Below are 21,664 nucleotides of genomic sequence, written 5' to 3' on the forward strand. Positions count from 1 at the left end.
ACAAAATTATACTATTTTACATGTATATAGGACCTCTAATACAACTAGTAAACTACAGGTAAAATTTTCCATTTATCGCACATAACATATGGTCGGGATAACCTAAGCCTCCTTTATAAATTACTGCTTCATAAAGCATTCTCTGGTCTATTAAGCTACCACCTTTTTTGGAACATGCAGCATTTTATTATTCTTTTTTATACTATTTAAAAATACTGTTTTGCATCAGAATCATCTAAGCTGTAGGCTCAGGAGTCACACCTCAGCTGTACACCCCCCATAGACGTGGCATCATTATGTCCACACAGGAAACAACTGCATTCTTAGAATGACTCTTCATTTACAGCACATTGTAGGTGAATGCTCTTATTTTGGCTTATATAAAAATTAAACTGAAAGATTAATGCATGAAATTTTTAAAAAATTAAGTCCATCCAGGGACACCTGGCTGGCTCAGTTGGCATAGCATGTGACTCTTGATCTCAGGGTTGGGAGTTCAAGCTCCATGTTGGGCATGGTGCCTACTTAAAAAAATAAAATAAAATCCAGTGCAAAAAAAAAAAAAATTAAGTCCATCTGTGGTAAAATGGGGTACTAAATTAGGCACTAGATTGGACAGACCTTTTAGATGCACTGACTGAGATGCACATTTGATGGTGGATCTCATGGGTCTTTTCAGTGGTGTTTACGATTAAGTTTTCAAATCAAAGTTAAAGGAGGTATAACCTATCTCTGGGATTAACTAGTCCAAGAAAAAAAAAAAAGCAAATCCATTACAAAGTAATATTCAGCACTTAGTTGCCTACTAACATATATCCAAGAATACCACCAATTTACAAATTTGTTTAGCTATAGACTTTGAACAAATGCATTTTATGTGGAAGATTAATATATAAAATAGGACCAAGACGAACAATCCTGGGTGAATTAGGGTGGAAAGAACCCTAGATATTCTAGTGTCTCCCCCCACCCACCGCCCCACCCTTTCAACTCAAAGCTTTGTGTTCTGCAGAGTACGCTGCTTTTGAGCCACCATCTGAAAGTCAATATACGGAATGTGTGAATTCAAAAAAGGTATTATCTGTATTTCGAGAGCTTACACTTGCATGGAAACCATGGCTTTCCAAAAGTACACAGACTTTAAAATTCCCAGTAACCACTTCCCAACAGCCTCCCCGCAAACAGAAGAAACAAACATTACGGACGTTCCATTAGAACGCAGGCACTACCGTGAGAAGCCCCTGAGGCACTGGCTCTCTCTCTCCCTTCGCCTGGCCTTATTTCACCCTTCATGTTGTCCAAGGATAATGTGAATACAAATTCCTTATCATGATCAGTTTACGTTCCCAGGCTTTGTCAGTACTTAAGAAAATTCCTCCTCACCTCCAGGTTAAGATAGAGCTCCCCCAGGAAGAGAACAAATGCGTGGAATCGTTTCCGAGTCACTTCGTCACCTTTTGCAGCTTGATCTTTAACTTCATATTCAGTCCGACATCTAATGAAGATACACCTTTTATAATTGCACACTGCTTTGTTTTGTGAACAAACAGGATGACCAGCTGTCGGGTTCGCAGTCCGCAAGCAATACAGAGACAAGTACCATGCACCAATGCCCTGACTTTCTGGAGTAAAAAGTGCTCCTGTCTATTGTAGAGACCAGAACAGGCATCATCTTTTTATACTAAGATTCCTAGTTGTAAGAAACTAACGGGTTTATTTTCAACTACTCTTATCAGATCAAGTTTGTAATCTGTTTAAGCAACATAGGTTTCATGAGGTTCATTGCATACTGGCGCCAAAAAGAAAATGCCTCACCTTTGTTTTATTGGCTTTTTGTCAAGAAAGCAATGTTTTGTATTTTTTTTAAAGCATTGTTTTAACTCAAATTGTCTCTGTAAAATGTTCTATTCTGAATATATGAACTTTGAAACACATCTTTAAATATATATATATATAGATGGTCTCCAACTAAGCTGAAAATAAAATGAACTCTTATTAAGCCCATTATCCTTAATTTCATTATACAAATCAGAGAAAAGAAGGGAAAGGTCCCCAACTGAAATTCACATAGAAACAGAAAGCTATTAGTTTGGTCTCAATATCCCAGAGACCAAAGGAGTCATATAACTTAGTTTCCCTTGCTTTATTTTCCCCCGACTTGGCCCATCTGCCATCCTATAAAGTATCTAAAACCATCACCATAAACCTGTCATTGCCCATTTCAGTGAATTATGGTGTCAGCTGTTATTAAAAAGGATTTTTTAAGGGGCGCCTGGGTGGCTCAGTAGTTAAGCGTCTGCCTTCGGCTCAGGTCATGATCCCGGGGTCCTGGGATTAAGCCCCATATTGGGCTCCCTGCTCAGCGGGAAGCCTGCTTCTCCCTCTCCCACTCCCCTTGCTTGGGTTCCTGCTCTTGCTATCTCTCTGTCAAATAAATAAAATCTTTAAAAAAAAAAGGATTTTTTAAATGTACTTTAAATGTTTACCTTCTTGGTGTTAAATATTTATCTTTATTGATAAGGTGGTGAAAAAACTCAAGGAAAGTCATGTGTTTTGTAAAGCTGATTTTTGACAGTTCTGTTAAAGACAAAAGGAGGGATTTATGGAGACTGAATGGATTCCATGTATGAGGGACCAGTTTAGCTTCGCTTTGTAAAAAAAATAAGTAAATTTTTTAAGGAAAAAAGAAGTCACTGCTTACCGAGAATTTACCTTGGGTCAATCTGTGAATCATCCATAAACCCAGGATAATTTATCATGTCTATGTGGCCTATAGCTTACAAGCTATATTAAATGAGCAATATTTTCATTTGAGTCAGATATAGTAAGATATTTGTTACCGTCTAAACATTAATTCCTTTTTTTTTTTTTTTTAAGATTTTATTTGTGAGAGAGAGAGCGCACGCATGCACGAGAGCTCAAGCACAAGCAGGGGGAGCGCGAGGCAGAGGAAGAAGCAGGCTCCCAGCTAAGCAAGGAGCCCGATGAGGGACTCGATCCCAGGACCCCCAGATCATGAACCGAACCAAAGGCAGATGCTTAACCGACTGAGCTACCCAGGCATCCCTAAACATTAATTCCTCATCAGAAAAAAAAAGTTGGGATATCTATAAATGAAACACTCTGGCTAATAGAAAGGAAGTTAATTAATGCCAGTTTAGTTATCCAAGCACCTTATTGGCTACTCTCCCTTCACGACTTTATCGGTAGTTTTGATGAAATGACCTTTTTGTTTTATAAGTACAATGATTATTAGATTATACGTTAAGATATGTTCATTCAAGTGCAAAAGTAAATCCCTACCCCTGTATGTCATTAATTATCTAGATGAGAGGAACCTACACCTCTAAACTAACCCTTTTTAAATTAAAGATTTTTCAATTAGAAAGGCAATACATGCTTATTTCAGAAAGGTTAAAAAACAGAAAAATATAAAAAACAAAGTCATAAAACCCAGAGATAACTGCTGTAAAGTAACTTTTCAAACTACGTATATATTTAAGTTAATAGAATTATGCCCTGCTTTTTATTTGTTAAAGGACTAGCACTTCCATTAGTATCTTTGACAGTATTATAATATTATGGGAGCACAGATGGGGTAGAGTCAGAAGAGACCTGGAAGAGTAGTTTTCAACCACGGCTAAATTTCAATCACTTGGGGAGGTTTAAAAAAAAACCACCGAGGCTCCACCTCAGTCCAATTACATCAGAATTCCCAAGAATGAGGACAGGGTCTCAGAGCCCTATTTCAAGTCTATAGGGTGACTTTAAGGCACAGCCAGAGGTGAGCAGCACAAGGGAAAAGCAGCCAGCCTTTCTGCCATGCTACCTCCCAGAATACCCACTTTCACACCTTTCCAGGAGCTATACATCTAGATAAGGTTAAATAGCTTTTTAGAACTTTGTCATTTAAATTTTTCCAAGTTTTACCTATTCAAAGGCATTCCAAATATTTCTATTAAAATACTGGTCTTCTGGGGCGCCTGGGTGGCTCAGTCGTTAAGCGTCTGCCTTCGGCTCAGGTCATGATCCTAAGGTCATGGGATCAAGCCCTGTGTTGGGCTCCCTGCTCAGCAGCGGAGTCGGCTTCTCCCTCTCCCCCTGCTCATGTGTGTGTGCGCAAATGCTCTCTCTCAAATAAAATCTTTAAAAATAAAAAAAAATTTAAAAACTGGTCTTTTTAAAGGCTCCTGGGTTGGGGGCGCCTGAGTGGCTCAGTCGTTAAGCGTCTGCCTTCGGCTCAGGTCATGGTCCCAGGGTCCTGGGATCGAGCCCCGCATCAGGCTCCCTGCTCCGCGGGAAGCCTGCTTCTCCCTCTCCCACTCCCCCTGCTTGTGTTCCCTCTCTCACTGTGTCTCTCCCTGTCAAATAAATAAATAAAATCTTTAAAAAAATAAAAAATAAAAAATAAAGGCTCCTGGGTGGCTCAGATGGTTAAGTGTCTGCCTTTAGCTCAGGTCACAATCCCAGGGTCCTGGGATTGAGCCCCGTGCTGGGCTCCCTGCTCAGGGGGAGGCCTGCTTCTCCCTCTCCCTCTGCCCCGCCCCCTGCTCATGCCTTCTCTCCCCCCCCACCCCCATAAACAAAGAGAATCTTAAAAAAAAAAAAAAACTGGTCTTTTTCTTACTCATTCCTAAGAGGTCCCTCTTTCCATATTAGAGCTCATTGCCATGTGTTATGCATTTCCCTATTTTTTCTTTACTTCATATAAATTTATGACCCCTCCCAATATTATAATCTATATGTAATTAGGTTTAATCTCTTGTTTTAGGATTTGTGGATATCATGTCTTGCTTAAAAGGGCTTTAGCAACCTAAGATTTAACTGTCAATTTCTCTTAGTATTTAGTGTTGCACTTTTAAGTTTTTTATAGATTTGAAATATATTTTGGTGTAAAGAGACAGGAACCCATCTTTGTTTTCTCCCCCAACGAACGGCTAGCCAGTCGTGTCAGCAGCACTATTTACCCTTTACATACATATTTGGAGTATCTCCATCAAAAGCTTAATTTTCAAGTGTCTCTGGAGTCTACTTTTGGGATCTTTATTCTGTTCCAGTGCAGTTTAACCACATGATGGAATACTTTGCAACCACTGAAAGTATCTTTAAAGAATTAATGGACCAGCTATAATAAACTCGAAGGCAACCTTGTTATTGAATAAAACAACTCCCATAAGAAAATTAGTTTCCCTAAATTAGTTTTTGAATTCAAGGTCATGTCGAAAATAATACCAAAAAGATTCATGAAATTTCACATACTGATTCTAAAGTTCATTGGAGAAAAGCAGCATGCAAGAATAGCAAAGGAGATTCTACCCAAAAAATGTGGGGAGGGGTCCAACAGTACTAGATATTAAAAAATTAGAGCTTTTTAGTAGTATCATAATAAAATAGGAATAGAACAAGTGATGAAAAGAATATAATGAAACTCTAGAATCAAAACCCAAATATAAGGATAGTGTGTGATAAAGGGAGCAGTTCAACTCAATAAAGAAATGGATCATTCTAAAAAGTGGTATGGGAAAAACTAGTTAACATGTGGCAATAAATTAGAACCTACTCAAACCAAAAGTACAGATGTAACTAAGAAATATGTAAGTGGGAGATTTTTAAGATCTTGGGAAATGAAAGGCCTTCTAAGCACAAAACCAAAGGCAGAGGGCACCTGGGTGGCTCAGTCGATTAAGCGTCCGCCTTCGGCTCAGCTCACGATCTCAGGGTCCCACATCGGGCTCCCTGCTCAGCGGGGAGCCTGCTTCTCCCTCTCCCTTTCCCTCTGCCACTCCCTCTGCTTGCGCTCTCTCTCAAATGAATAAATAAAAATCTTAAAAAAGAAAAAAACCCAAAGGCAGAGATCATTACAGAAAAAAAAGACCGATATGTGGGACTATAAATTTTTAACAGCATATACTAGAATACAAATAATGGTCCACCCTACCTTCCCCTGCAACTTTCTATAATGTACAGTCTTTAGAAGATAGGAATGGTCAAATTCTAGTAGGTCTAAAAGTAGCTTTCCTTTAATTTCATATATTCACACTGACCTTTGAAGCAGCAACTGACGAAAGTTGCCGCTCTGTGGGCTAATTGTCAGATGATGGGACAGGTAATTACACAGGCGAGCTCCCATGTAAGAGAAATTTGGGATAGATGTGGCCTTTCAAAAAGAAAAAAACTTTTTTAGGACACAAATACATTGTTCTTAATGCAAATACTTAACAGCAACATTCTAAAAAAGAAAACATTTCCTCCCCTAAAACTGACCACACTGTACAAATGTACAAGTCTTTTTTAGTTGTTAGGCATAAAGAAATTAACTCTCCCTCCCAACTGTACACCAAGAACAAGAACAAAGGAAAAATTTTGAGTTCTCCCCATCATTTACCTGAGGTCACCAGAAAGCAAATAGACAAGACCTCTTTATACTAACCAATTTTTGCATAAGACAGGTGCATGTACCCAGTTGCATAGTGCTAATTATGAAAAAGAGTATTTGCCAAACGATTGTTCTGTGGTGTTTTTCAGGGACAGATTGGCACAGACTTTGGCATCTAGCAGTCCAGAGCAAGATTCCCAGGCCTGCACTGAGACCTTGGACATCACTCAACCTCCCTGGGCTTCCATTTGATTCCTAAAAGAAGTGATAAATGGTACCTGGTACAAGAGATTAACACTTAAAGAATACTCCAAACATACTTGGGGTAAAGCGGAAATAAAGATAAGCTATTCCAAAAACTAAGACCATGAAAAAACACTACATATCAAAGATAGTTTGATATAGCCAAAACAGTACTCAGGAAGTTTTAACTTTAATTGTAGTTTTTAAAGAATAGTAGAGAACACCGTTCACTACCTAATATTAGGTAGCATATTAAAAGGTAAAGGGACCTGACCAAGGTTACAAAGATAGTAGCTAACCATAATCTAGATATAAAAAATGGCCTGAGGCCTCTCTGACCCTTTGCTGGGTCTACTTACCAGCTGTGGTAACCTTAGCCAAGTCCCTTAACCTCTGTTAAGATATGTATAAAATAAGGGATAAAAGTAGTATCTTCCACCATGGAGGATTAAACGAGTTAATTACATGTCAAGTGTTACCTAGCATGTAGAAAGTACTTCATAATTACTAGGTCTTTTTATTTCTGATTATTTCCTTGCTTGCAAACACAACAGACTGGTTTCTCCTGAGATCATTCATGGATGTGTATCTGGTACTACAGAAGACTTGAATTCAAAAATTATCCTTTTCCCATTATGGGCATTGCCTGTTTTCCTTTAGTTTACTTTTAAAATTATCATGTACAACTTAAAGACAAGAAGTTCTACAAGGCTTGTTATTAAAATTTCATACTTCCCCACTATACCTCAACTTCACTCCCATGGACAACCATTTTCAATTCTTTCAGCTGAAAATCAGGTTTCAACCTCTCTATCCCCATGCTTTGTGATTTCAGTTTGGACATTATTTCTTACTAGTTTCCCACCATGGACAAGGAATATCCAGCTTTCACCTTGCTTACCCTCACTCCTTTCCACTATTTGCCAATCTTTCCGCCTACCAACATGGTCATACTATGATTTGATTAGTTTTATGTTTCCTTTCACAGCTGGACCATGTAATATATGGATTTCTCCTTTCTTGCACAACTTTGTTTTCCCTAGACTTAAATTTGCTCTACTCTGTTCTTTACTTACATCTCATTGATTTACCCCTAAACTCATAAGTTCCCAAGTTTCTTCTTAATACATTCAAACACAGCAATTATGCTCATCTTACCAGGGAATCTTGCCTGGAGCCTTCTGCCCTACTCCAGTGAAGCCCGGCTATTGTCTTGGGATCTTCTTTCACTACCATCTAGATAATCCATTTAGCCATTCCTATAAAATTCTGTTTTCTAGTTTTTACATCTTCATCTCTGGCTTAATTTCCTCTTTTTGGTGGAGTACTTCCCTTCAATAACTTCTCAAGAAGGGTTGTAATAAAACTTCAAACCGGATACTCAGTGCAAAAAGATGTAGAGGGTCTAGTTTTTTTGGGGTTTTTTATTTGTGTTTTTGTTTTATTTTGTTTTTTGGGGTTTTTTTTAATATTTTAAAGCTATCCTTTTAGTCTCATTCCATTCTTGTCCTAGAGTCTTTCAGAGATTCCACACAGTAAATCAGGGTGACTTTCAACTTTCCCCACTGGCTTGGAATTCAAATTTTTTTTTTTAGATCTGCCCACCTGCTTTCTAGTCTCTAAGACTGGTACTTCAATCTCTTTCCCTCATGTCAGCCCCTACAGGGTTCTGCCTTCTTAAAATCCCCTTCATTTTTGTAGTGGTATTTGGGGAGGAATCAAAGTTGAATATGTATGTTTAATTGCCATTTTTATAACAGGTCTTCTTTTGTTAGTTGCTAGGAGTAAATCCCCCAATGAAATTTAAGAACTGTTGGTGAATCTGTGTATCACTGACACAGAATATTGATAAATAGGGAGTACATATTTGAAGAACTGGCTTTGAGACAATCACAGAAACTGTAGTTTGTTACGTTACAGCCCTGAAGACTAGAACCAGGCAGGCTACGAAGAGCTGAAACTGAAGAGAAGAGAAATCAGAAAAGCACTAACAATTTCTCCATTTTCTTCTCATATTCCTTTGCAATCCATTTAGAGGCCAAAAGTAGGTATCAGGACAAATGAAGCAATTCTATACTCCTAAAACCTCAAGCATGTCCAGAAACCTGAGAGTTGGCCAGGTAATACTGGGGTCCAGTAACTATCCAGAACAAGCTGTGAAAGTAGTCAAATGAAACACTAGGTAGGATGAAAATTACCTGCTATCATAATCACCCTTCCACATATTCCAAATTCAAGTTGCTCTTTCAGCAATGACTTAAAGAACACTTAAGTTTCTATTTATCTCCTACTGTTTTTGGTCAGTTTCAAACAGTGCCCTTAAATCTGTCTTCAAAATCCAGTGTTGTCGATCTCCCCCACTGAAAATAGCATTAATGTGTCACAGACCAATATGCTAGGATCAAACCTAAATTTTCTGTGAACAATCTAGACGGACAGACTTATGGAATTAAGATGTAAATCCTTGGAAATTTAAAATAAATATAAGCATAAATGTTAAGACTCAAGACAGTGTTTTGTGGTCTAGCTTTTTTGGGGGGGGGGTGCTCCTTTGTGAGGATGAAGGAAGTTCTCCCGTTGATTTTTTTTTTCCCTCCCATACTCCAAAAGTGCTATATAATTTGATACCTAGGAAAACAGAATTGCACTCTTTCTGTGTACTGTTAATTTCAGATCCTGTAAAAACATATACTTACCTAGCCTCCCTCATAAATGTCCAACATTCCTTCCAACTGCCTGTACAGAGCCTTGAATCTCCAGTCTGGCTCTAGCCCCTAGATCCCTAGCTACAGAAATTTCATACAACAGAGACTTAAAAGCTCCCATGAACCATAAAAAGTTAAGAAGTATGGAGGCCAGTGAACATGAACGTGAAGGAGCAACCACCACCCTTGGGCTTCAGGAAGCTATCTGATGATCACCTGCGGCATCAGCCAACCTACCTGTTGATAGATGAGTTCTACAAGTTCTTGCAAAGCATCATCTGTTGTAACCCAGCCATTCAGGGTCTCTGCAAACTGTTCAATTTCAGTTTCAAAACTGCCAGGCTGCTCTGTAAGATGATTCAAAAAATCCTGAACATATTCTGATAGAGTAGGATAATCCTCACAACCATCTTCATAGGATTCCTATAGATGAAAAGTTTTAAAAAAATGTTTTAATCCATGCAACGGGCTAAAATAAACCTGAGGCAGCTTTAAGGTGAGCAGTCTCTAGCACAAATGATTCTTCACATGATAAAATTTGTTATTTTCCTCAATAAAATTAAGCCCACTGAATCATTCTTCCTCGCCCAATGGCCAACGTGTTACATTATAGCAGAAGGACTCCATCTAACTGGGTAGGACATTGTCTTTTCATTCTGGCAGATTTACAAGACAACCGAGAAAATTTAAACCAATATTTCACTATAATACGGACATCAAAATTTTGATCTATTTATGGGTATAACATCTGAGATCTGCTTCAAAGTGGGAAGGAAGAAGGGGCCAGGGATAATAGAAACAAGAATGGCCACAGGTAGCTAACTGTTGAGGCCATGGGGATTCATTATACCCTTCTCGTACCTTTTTTTTTTTTTTTTTTTTTAAAGATTTTATTTATTCATTTGAGACACAGAGATAGAGAGAGAGAGAAAGCATGAGCAGGGAGAGAGGCAGAGGGAGAGGGAGAAGCAGGCTGCTCGCTGAGCCAGGAGCCCGATGTGGGGCTCGATCCCAGGACCCTGGGATCATGACCCGAGCCGAAGGCAGACGCCTAACCATCTGAGCCACCCAGGCGCCCCCCTTTTTTGTACTCTTAAAGGTATTTGAGAATTTCTATATTGGGGAGGAAAAAAAGCTAGTAAGACTTGTCATCTGTTAATACCCAAAGACAGTGAAATATATATAGTTAAGGGACTATAACATTTCCCCATAGTACATTGTGGCAGACTGCTATATCCAGCCTTCTAGCCAACCTTGACTGGAGTAGTTTCCAGCTAATGTTTTACCACTATCACCTTTGGTAGTTCCCAATCTTTTAATTAATGGCTGGAGGCTGAACAGGGGGAGGACTGCAAAAGGTATCAGATTATCAGCCCTTATACTTGCAATGCCTGGAATACTAACCAAGCATTCTGAAATTTACTTAACAGTTATGATCTAATAGTAACTATATTACTGATGAAAGTTACCCTTTTCCAAAGGAGTCAAATGAAAAACCACATGAAAGAATTATGACCATAATATAGAAGCATTTTATGAAGGGGTTAAGTTCTAAAGCCAGTGAGTGCATAAAGAAAAAATAAAATCACACCCAGTCCAAATTCCCCTTAGGAAAGCTCCATGTGAGATGAATACACAATCTTAGTAGAAAGGCTAATCCAACCAGTTGGTCCTACTATTTTTTCAGCTGACCACCACTTAGAGGCCATGTTACGTAGTTTTTATGTATTTGCAGATATTAAAGTGATACTACTTACCATGACAAACTGCATGTGCTATCACAGGCACTAAGGAAATAGAACCAACTGCAGGAAGAGCGGACTCATGTGCCCGTATCATGCTCACAGTGTTTGCTGAGCAGAACAGGTAAACGGACAGATTAAATGTCTAAGCTCAAAACTGAATCCAAATTAAATGACTCCACTCTAAGGGCGCCTGGCTGGGTCAGCTGGTAGAGCAAGGGACTCTTGATCTCAGGGTCCTGAGTTCAACCCCTACACTGGCTACAGAGATTACTTAAAAATAAAAATTTTTTAAATGACTCTAAAATAAACTAACATTGACGAAATTCGAATTTATTCATCATAAACATTACAGCTATGTGACAGAGAATTAAATGAGTTAATGAGTAAATGCCCCTGGACCAGTGACTAGCACACAGTAAGGCATTAAGTCAGCAAATCTTTACATTTCTGGGAAAATACTAAAACATATTCCAATGCCATAGCTGTGTTCTCATACCTAAAGGATCATATCTAAAAGCATCTAAAAATAAAAAGCTATGCTTCTTGGTATGAAGGATGATACTCTGATTAATGAGCTAATAGCCACCAACTGCATGTAAAATATGGGACAGTCACTTTAAGAGCTCTGCAAGGCTGCCTCAATCCCAAAAAACTCTGAAGCAAGCATTACTGTTCCCTGTGCACAGATGGAAGAAATGAGCACAGAGCAGTTAAGTCACTTTGGTTATTCATTCAAAACCCTTTGCTGAGTGCCTGCTAAGTGCCAAATACTGTTCTAGGTGCTGGGGGTACGGTCTTGGCATGAATAAAGGAAACAAAGTCCCCCTCCAGTGGAGCTTATCTTCCATTACAGAAGACATCATTCAGATCTTAGGATATACTACGAAAAAAAAATGGGCTAAAACTAATGTAACACTGTATATTAACTATACTGGAATTAAAATTTTTAAAAATAAGAACAGAGGGACGCCTGGGTGGCTTAGTTAAGCGTCTGCCTTCAGCTCAGGTCATGATCTAAGGGTCTTGGGATCGAGCCCCACATTGGGCTTTCTGCTCAGCAGCAGAGTCCGCTTCTCTCTCTCTGATCTCTCCCTCTGTGATCTCTCTCGCTTTCTCTCAAATAACTAAAATCTTAAAAAAAAAAAAATAAAATAAGGAAAAAATGGGAAGAATTCTTAAGAATTAATATCTAATCTGAGAAAAGAGAAAAAAATAAAACCAAAAAACCCAGTCATACAAATACCTAAGGAGAGAGAGTCTATATAGTAGGCTCAAGAAGCACGTAGGCCCCAAGGAGATAGGTGCTTACCCGACACCTTTGAGAAAGAAAAGCCAGAACACAGAAACTGAAGATGGGGCAATAGTTAACATTATCAATGAAGCAGATGGGGAAATTGTGTAGGGTCTTGGGGACAACAGGAAGACTGCCTCAAAAGCCAGGGGAAAAACCATCGGGCAAAGGCATAGAAGCTGGGGTATGAACAAGGAAGGACCATGTACCAACTTAAGTAATTTGTGAAGTCACACAGCTAGTTAGAAGAACTGAGCACAGAACAAACCCTGTACTTCTAACCTCTATGCTATACTCCAAGTAACTGACAAAGGCTTATAACCCAACCTTGACATATGTACGAGAAAAATCCATCTAACAATCTATCAACAAAGAACTGGTTAAATATACCAACTTATATCCACATAATGGATCATACAGCCACCTGACAAGATATATTTATATCAATACAGAAATCACCAATATGTTAAAACGAAAAGAACAAAGAACCATTATTCTAGTACAGTTTAAGAGATTTATAGACTATGAAAAGCTCTGGAAAGATAGACAAGGGATAAACAGTAGTTAGCCCTGGAGTAAATAAATGCTCATACTATGAATACTGACCATTTTTTATAAAATTGTGAAACCAGTTAAGCATTATGAATGTATACATTAAATAGTTTAATATTAGCCAGGTACATATGTGAGTTTCACAATTAAAAATTAGTTTTTGATATATAGTTTTACAGACTTGTAGTATCCCTATTAATGAGAGAAAAGCAGGAACCCTACAGGTCCCAACTGAAGGTATTAATGTCTGATTTCTATCAAATGTCATCCACTGTGGCAAAAATGCAGTCTGGAACACTGATTTCTAGTCTTTTCAATAAGACCAATTCTCTTGTAAGAAAATTTGAAGTCTGGGGGCGCCTAGGTGGCTCAGTTGGTTAGGCATCAGACTCTTGATTTTGGCTCAGGTCATTATCTCAGGCTTGTGAGGTAGAGCCCCGTGCTGGGCTCCCTGCTCAGCGGCGAATCTGCTGGAAATTGTCTCTCTCCCCCTGCTCCTCCCTCCGCTCGCATGTGCACATGTGTGCACGCTCTCTAAAATAAACCTTTAAAAAGAAAATCTGGGGCGCCTGGGTGGCTCAGTTGGTTAAGCAACTGCCTTCGGCTCAGGTCATGATCCTGGAGTCCCGGGATCGAGTCCCGCATCGGGCTCCCTGCTCGGCAGGGAGTCTGCTTCTCCCTCTGACCCTCCTCCCTCTCATGCTCTCTGTCTCTCATTCTCTATCAAATAAATAAATAAAATCTTTAAAAAAAAAAAAAAAAAAAAAAAAAAAAAAAAATAAAAAGAAAATCTGAAGTCTGAAAGTAAAAAAGGAAAGCAGAGCTGCTCTAATTGTAAGCATTACAGGGGACTGATCAAGGTGGTGCCTGGCTGGGTCAGTGGAGCAGGTGACTCAATCTCAGGGTCGTGAGTTCAAGCCCTAGGTTGGGTGTAGAGATAACTAAAAATAAACAACGACAGGGAATTGATCAGAGCCTGTTGTTTCAAACAAAAAAGGAAGCACAGCATACTGTGGACAGACGAAGACTCTAACATGTTTGAGTTATTTCTCTAGTACCAGATTTTTTAGAGTACAAATTTTGTCAGTCTTCAAAGTGGAGTTAGATGGCTTGCAAGCTGAGGAATATTTAAAGTTTTATGTATTTTTCTTAGAATTCTGACAAGATATTAGGAGGGACATCAGATAGAAAACATACTTTTCATGGAAGACACTCTGAATGCGTTGCTAGAGATCTAAAGCAGCAGGAATAAAAGGAAACTAATCTGACACTTATATGGTGGAATAATCAAGACTACTTTAGTTAACTGGATTGAAGGGGGCAAGAGTGTGAAAGAAATGTGAGTCAACACACTGTTTTTTTAGCCTGAGCAGCTAGTTAGAATATAAAAAAAAAGTTTGCAGAAGATAAATTCTTTTTTATACTTGAGTTTCAATGGGAGACCCTCATGAACAAGTCAAAACAAATGGAAACACAAGCCAGGAGTTCAGAGGGAGAATCAGATTTCAGGTATCAGTAGACAGGCAATGGTCAGATTCTAGGTGATCGGATCACCAAGGCAGGTAATAAAATGGAAAAAAGAGAACCTCAGGGACTACAATCTGAGAGAAGAAGGAATGATCTGCAAGTTGCAAGGATGAAGAACCGCTACAGTGCCCAAAGGAAAAAGGAGAGGTGCTCATAGAAGCAAATGCTACAGAATAATTTTACACGTTGAAATCTGAAAGAACAATGGTTGCAGTCCTGGAAGTGGAAGACTATGCACAGAGAGGAAAAAATTAAAATTAGTACCTTAACTATTCAGTTCTTATAAAGAGAAACTTCTAAAAGACTGAAAAGGTACCCTTGGCCCCTAGCACAGGACCTGACACACTGGAACTTGTTAAACTGCATAGATCATACTGTGGTCAAAGTCTACTAGTATGAGGATTGAGAGAACAATAGATTTTCAGACCCAAAGAGCACCAGTAAAGGTCACAAAAAGTAGTATCAATTCAATTAGGGGGATCAGTCAGCGGAGGTTTGAACAGTGAGAAGTAAATACTAACCGTGAATACTTTTACATTTTGGAGAACATCACTATTGAAAGGCAGAAGACAAACAGGCAGTAACTTGAGGGGAATGTTCCTAGAAAAAAGCTGGGAGAGACAGAGAGATGGGGGGCGGGGGAGAGGGGGAGAGGGGGAGAGGGAGGGAGGGAGGGGGAGAGAGAGAGAGAGTGTGTGTGTGTGTGTGTGTGTGTGTGTGTGTGGTGGGGGGATTTTGGTCTCTTAATAAATGCCTTTTTTTTTTTTTTGAAGACTTTATTTGTTCATTTGACAGAGAGAGAGCATAAGCAGGGGGAGCAGCAGAGGGAGAAGCAGGCTCCCCACAGAGCAGGGAGCCCAATATGGGGCTTGATCCCAGGACTCTGGGATCATGACCCGGGCTGAAGGCAGACACTTAACCAACCGAGCCACCCAGGCGCCCCTTAATAAATGCTTTATGAATTCCTATGTAGAATTTTTGGTTCTTGTAAGTGAGCTGTGATTAAATATTCAAGATGTAATGGTTTATCATCAGAGAAGAAGCAATGGGCAGGAGTAGATAGATACAGCAACTCCCTGGTAAGAAGGCACGGAAAGCAAGAAATTCTAGCAGTGGGATTACAGGAAGGACTCTAAGATAAAAGGGTTCAGAATTTTGGAAGGGTTAAGAAAGCACAACAAAAGACTATCATAAAGGCTTTTTAGAAAAAAGCATGAAATCTTGGGGTGCCTGGGTGGCGCAGTTAGTTAAGCAGCCAACCCTTAGTTTCAGCTCGGGTCATCATCTCTAGGTGGTGAGATCGAGCCCTGTGTTGAGCTCTGCCCTCAGTGCGGAGTCTGCTTGGGACTCTCTCTCCCTCTCCCTTTGCCCCTCCACCCCGTACTCCTTCTCACTCGCTCTCAAACCTTAAAAAAAAAAAAAAAAAAAAAAGCATGAACTCTTGTGAAGAGATCCAACTCAAAGATACCCAGATTTTCTTATAAATATAAAAGCAGACTCAAGGCATTTCTGTCCATTTTGTGCACTGCTGTATTTCCAGTGGTAAATGTCCAACTTCCTGTTGAATGAGTGAGTGAATATAGCTAACTCTGGATCATGGCTACTACAAAGAGAAGTCTCCCTCACAACAAGACCTTATCCTAAGAGTCAGGGAAAAAACAAGGATATTGCTATTCTGTGACTAAGTAGACAGAGAAAAATGCTTAGCACTGACAGAGGGTAAAAGGGTAAATGAATAAGACTAGACAGTGCCCGAGGGCAGAGGTAGCAAGCTTGAATGATTATAGAATCAAGGTGGAATACAAACAAATGAGACAAGCCAGTGAGCAATTAGAGCTCACACATTCCATCTAAGGGGGCTGCGTCCATTCAGCTCCAGACAATCTTTGCTCTATCAAAGTTAACAGTCCGGGGGCGCCTGGGTGGCTTAGCCGGTTAAGCATCTGACTTGATTTCAGCTCAGGTCATGATCTCAGGGTGGTGAGACTGAGCCCTGCCTCGGGCTCCATGCTCAGCTCAGAGTCAGCTTGAGATTCTCTCTCCCTCTTCCTGTGTCCCTCCCCTGACTCGGGCTCCCGTTCTTTCTCAGTAAGTAAATAAATAAAGTAATAGTCTGGCACAAACACATATTAGGATTTCAAGAGAAACCAGAAAATTCAGATTTGCAACATCTATTTAAGTGTTGGTAGCTTATTAAAAGGTGTCCCCCCCCCCCAAAAAAAGATACACCTGCAGGCCACACATGAGTCATGGGCTCCCAGTATGCAATCTGCTCTGGCGGACTGAACAAAGAAGCAGCTGATCTAACAGAGGATATCAAGGAATGCCTAACAGAGGACAGTGGCTCAAAGTAAGTGAACATGGCTCAATACACTGCTCTGTAGCCCAGGAGTCACTTGAACTATGTAGAACTATGTAAACTAGTTTAGTACAGACTCTGAAAAAAAAATTGCATCCCTCCTATCATAAAATGGCCCAGGTAAATAGGGAGACAAAGAGAAAAGTTTTGTGGCTCTTTGAAAGTAAGTACTCTTTACTATTTTATTCAACTACTCACAGCTCTCTAATCATTCCTTTCCTGAGCCAAATACAGCTTTTTGGCAAGAACCCAAACTGTTCTCACTTCTACTTTACATGACTGACAGCCCCTTTCACCCCAAATCAACTGCTCTTCCTGCTTGCCTATACTTTCCCCTTCCCAGCCCCAAAGCTTTTTCCTGGGCAGTCTAAGATGCATGGAGTTTCTGAAACATAAAATACAGCTTTTCCATACCTTTCCTTTCAAAAAACGGAAGGAAAGCCCTGGCCCCCAGCCCCAAGAAGTAACAAAGCGGGTGTACCACCTTTAGTTAACAGGTAAATATAAATTAAAACCAGAAGTAGATGCCACACACCCATCAAAATGGCTAAACTTAACAGAAAATTCCAAATGCTGACAAGGAAGCAGAGCAATTGGAAATCACACACTACTCACAATGTACACTGGAACATCTCTTTGGAAAACTATTTGACAGTCTGTCTTAAAGCTGGCTACCAGGGCACTTTGACTCCATTAGGTGTAGAGATATAGAGATCATTTAAAAGTAAAATCTTTCGGGGAGGGGGGAAGGAGAAGAGTTGGCTACCCTATGTCCTTGTGATTCCACTCCTAGGTATGTACCCAACAGAAACAAGGGCAAATAACCACCAAGACATGGATAGACAGACTAGCAGCCCTATTCACAATAGCCTAAAAGTGGAAACTACTCAAGTGTTTATCAAGAGACAAAGCAGAAGAAGAAAAAAAAAAAAAAAGACGAATGGGACTGTGGTATATTCACACAGTGGAATGCTAGGAGTAAGTCACCTTCAACTATGAGCTACAAGGTGGATTAATTTAGATGTTGAATAAAATTGTGCAAAGATATTCTGTAGGACTCCAATTACACAAACTTTGAAAACAGGCAAAACTTGTTAAGTCAAAATAGTAATTAACCTAGGAGAGCAGTAATGATTAGAAGGGGTTGGAAGGAGTTTTCGGGATGCAGATGACATTCCTTTTCTTGATTTGGATGCTGGTTGCCTAAATGTTCACTTCGTGAAACTTTGAGCTAACCTTTATGTACACTATTCCGTGTTAAATGTCAATAAAACTAAGAATTTAGGAAACATAAGACTTCTGCTAAAGTATCATCATTTCTTTAACCCTCTAATGGTTCCTGCCCCACTTATATACAATTAATTGCTATGCATTTACCCAGGACACATTCCTTTCCATATATCCCAGTTGTGCTTTGTATTTTCTCCCACTGAAGAAAAATGTGATCAATTTTTTTAAGTTCTTATACTGACAAAGATGAATCTGAAAGTTTAAAAGTTCTTTGGACCTGTGTAAACACTTTATCAAAACCCTTTATATTTCTTCATAACAGTAGTTAATTAGAACCAGAAACACTTCTGTTTTAACAGAGCCCAGATGTGTAACATTCAAAAGCCTACCTCAAATTAGTCTGCAGCAAAACCATGGTTTAATTTACCCTAAAACTACCAATGAATATTCAGCTATCTTGCTAAAATCAAATTTTAAGTCAGCTTTGCCAGGCCATTATTCCATAGGTTGTCCAGTAAATCTGAACACAAATTTTAGTTTTATATATTGAAAGTGCCCTTAACCATATCCTGTATTAGCCTAGAAATACTCTAAAGATACTGGAAATACAGCAGTGAAAAGAGACAAGGTCTACTCTCAATTTACATTCTGATATTTAAAACATGATAACTACAAAATATATTCCTGAATCAGTTTTGGTTCCTCATGAGTTCAAAGAATTCATAATAAAAGGTTTTTATGTGTAGTAGAAAGCACCAGCATACTGATAATAAAATACAGTAATAACCACATTATCCCAGTAATATTAACTCAGAATTGTGGTAAAAAGGCCTACTTACTGTATAATTAGAAGAATAACCTGATGGGTAAAATTCAGGAGCATTCGCAGACAGTTTAGACATTAACACAGGAGCTACAACCACCTGGGGTTTAGCCATTGCTGACTCCAAGTTCTGCTGTGGGATATTATCCTGTGAACTAGGTGGAGCTCTCAGGGGCCTCGTTTGTTCTGAGAAAGGAAAAATGAGGTGTTAGATGCATTCCTTCCTTTGTATAGCAACTTACTATCTCCTGAAAAACCAAATGAGAAGGGCAGGTTTTTAAGAGTTAAACGAGAACGGTCACGAATTTTAAGGTTAACGCCAGGATTTTTACAGAGAGCCTGCAAAAAGGAACAATAGACTTGCTTTAGCTCATTTGTGGCTATACCTGCCTCCTAAATGAATGCTTGAGGGCTTTCTTTCCTTTTTTCTTAAGGAGTCGGTTAAAAAGAGGTGGTTGCTCGCCTGAGGTGTCCCTTTCCAGGGCTGGGAGGGGGAGGCGATTTTTACTTCCTCCCCGGACGGCCGAACTCGGAGACCGCGCACTGGGCCCCTCCCCCAGCCGGGGCGCACAAAGGATTCCTGCAGCCACCTTCCAAACCCGTTCCGGGCCCGTCCCCACCCCTTTAACAACTGGGCCCCTCGGGGAATGCTTTCGGGGAACGGGGGGGGGCGGGGAACAGCGCGCCGATATCGGCGCGCGCGGAGGGCCGTGGGGAAGCGTTGGCCCAGGAGGACGGGGTCCCCTAGAGCGGCTCCGTACCTGGGAGCGCCCCGGGCCGGGGAGGCCTCTGGGGGCCGGCGGGGACCTCGCACTGGGCCCCTGGCGGCGGGGCCGTCCTGGGCTGGCGCAGCGGCGGCGGCTGCAGGAAGCCCGGGGCTTTGGGCTGCGGCGGCGGCTGGTGCCGCGGCCGCTCAGCAGGCCCCGCTCCGTTCGGGAAACCGCCGCCCTCAGGCCCGCCCCCTCCGCGGCCCAGGCCCCGGCTCCGGCCCCGACCAGCACCTGGGGCCCGATCGAAACCGTCCGACATGCTCCTCCTCCTCCTCCTCCGCCGGGGGCCGCTGCCGCTGCGCTCGGGAGAGGACGCGGGGGGAGGCGCCGCGGGCCGGCTCTCGCCGCCGCGCTCACTCGGCCCTCATGGAGGAGGAGGGCGGCGGGCCCCTGCTCGGCTCCTCGACGCTTCGGGCGGAGCGGACGGCAGTCGGAGCACCCGCCGAACCCGCCGCTCCAGAGCGCCCGCCCCCCGCGGCTGCCCTCCGCTTTTCGATTCTCCCCAAAACCCGGCTCCCCCGCCTTCGGCGCGGCGGGGGCGAAGGCGGGTCACAGCGGCCCCCCGCGGCCCGGAGGCCCCGGGCGCGCCCGCCGCGTCTGCTCCCGTTCGGGACCGGCTGGGAGCCGCGGCCCACCAGGCCGCCCGGGAAGCGGCGTCCCGGCCGCCAGACAGCCCTGCTTGCTGCGGGGGCCGGGCGGGGGTCGTGCATTTCGTTCCCCACGGCCGGGCCGAGGGCAGAGAGGGGCGCTTACCCCAGGCGGGCCCGACCTACGCGGTGGTTCTCAGGAGAGAAGTGCGAGACTGACGGTTGATGCCAGGAAAATAAAAATACGGGGGGAGGGGGCGTGGAGGCAACGCCAGGGTTCGCGGACGCGCACCTCCGTGGGCGCGCAGGTGTGTTCAATGACCCTGCGCCGGCCGGTCGGAGGACTGGCGGGAGGACTGGTCCGGAAGGAGGGCTCCGGGAGAAGCTCTGCCACCGGCCTCGTCTGCCACGGCGAAGGGAGGGAGGAACACAGTCAAAATGCAGCCCCCCTCCCCGCCTTTTGCAATTCACAGCAGGTATTTATCCCACCTACTGTGCCCAGGCTTCAGTCTTCTCCCTTTTCTCTTCCCGTCCAGAAAGGTTCTGAAAATGCACTACCTCTCAATGAAATTCCCCTCTTTTTCGTCGCCTACTAGTTCTGTCCAATAAAAATACAGTGCGAACACAAATACAAGCTATTTATGTAATTACAAATTTTCTAGAAGCCACGTTAACGAGTAAAGAAACAGGTGAAATTATTTTTAATGCTCTATTTTACTTACCCCAATTTCTCCAAAATGGTAGCATTTCAGCATATAACTAACACAAAAATATTAATGAGATGTTTTTCCTTTTTTGGTACTAATCAAAATCCGCTGTGTATTTTACACCTTCAGCATGTCTCCGTTGGAATTAGGCACATTTCAAGTGCTCAGTAGGCACATGTGGCTAGTGGCTACCGCATTGCACAACAAAGTTCTTGACGTTATCTATGTGTAGATTATGTTTTTGTCAGGACTGACAGTGATGAAGCCAAATGAAGGATGAATATAAGTAGTGAGAAGGAGAAAAAAAATCAATTTCTTTACGGTTATATTGAAACATCCTCACAAACTTTGATTGTGGCCCTTTATATTAAGCCGGGCTTAATGTTTTCCAATCTTGTCATCTTGAGAATCATTTCAATTAGGAACAAAACTCTTGTTAACAATTTTCTCTTCGTGCTAATAAAAAAAAAACATTAACATCTTTACCTAAATGAGTGAGAAGAATGGCCTTAATGAGGGCAATCATAAATAAATGATTCATGCTGTTGATTGTTGACAAAAATAATGAAGTCAGGGAAGGAAGCCAACAAAAAGTACGGTTCCTTGGTATAGAGAAAGAATGTATGAAGCCAGAGCTTGGTTTAGATCCTGGTCTTGATCCTTAATGCCTTCGTGATCCTGGGTAAGCTAGGGATTTAGTTTCTCTGAGCCTCATTTTCCTCATCTTTAAAACAGTAAGTATGTTGTAG

At 41.4% G+C, this 21,664-nt stretch overlaps 1 protein-coding gene across 4 annotated transcripts in view; it reads right to left on the minus strand.

The window, feature by feature from the left end:
- PAIP1 (poly(A) binding protein interacting protein 1) overlaps positions 1 to 20,721 on the minus strand; it is a 31,593-nt gene extending 10,872 nt beyond the window's left edge. Inside the window, exons 1-5 of one of the 4 annotated variants that reach the window (XM_036067198.2) lie at positions 20,698 to 20,721; positions 18,868 to 19,037; positions 9,562 to 9,747; positions 6,045 to 6,157; positions 1,384 to 1,495 (exon numbers count right to left, since the gene is read on the minus strand). In XM_036067198.2, the coding sequence (XP_035923091.1) occupies positions 1,384 to 1,495; positions 6,045 to 6,157; positions 9,562 to 9,747; positions 18,868 to 18,966 (510 nt within the window). In that variant the 5' untranslated portion in view covers positions 18,967 to 19,037; positions 20,698 to 20,721. Of the gene's footprint in view, positions 1 to 1,383; positions 1,496 to 6,044; positions 6,158 to 9,561; positions 9,748 to 18,867; positions 19,038 to 19,612; positions 20,135 to 20,374; positions 20,512 to 20,697 lie in introns of those variants that run through there. The other 3 variants (XM_036067197.2, XM_036067195.2, XM_036067196.2) reach the window with 3 other exon arrangements.
- Positions 20,722 to 21,664: the final 943 nt, after the last annotated feature.

The sequence above is a fragment of the Halichoerus grypus genome, chromosome 2 (assembly GCF_964656455.1).
Source record: "Halichoerus grypus chromosome 2, mHalGry1.hap1.1, whole genome shotgun sequence".
NCBI classification, from domain to species: Eukaryota; Metazoa; Chordata; class Mammalia; order Carnivora; family Phocidae; genus Halichoerus; species Halichoerus grypus.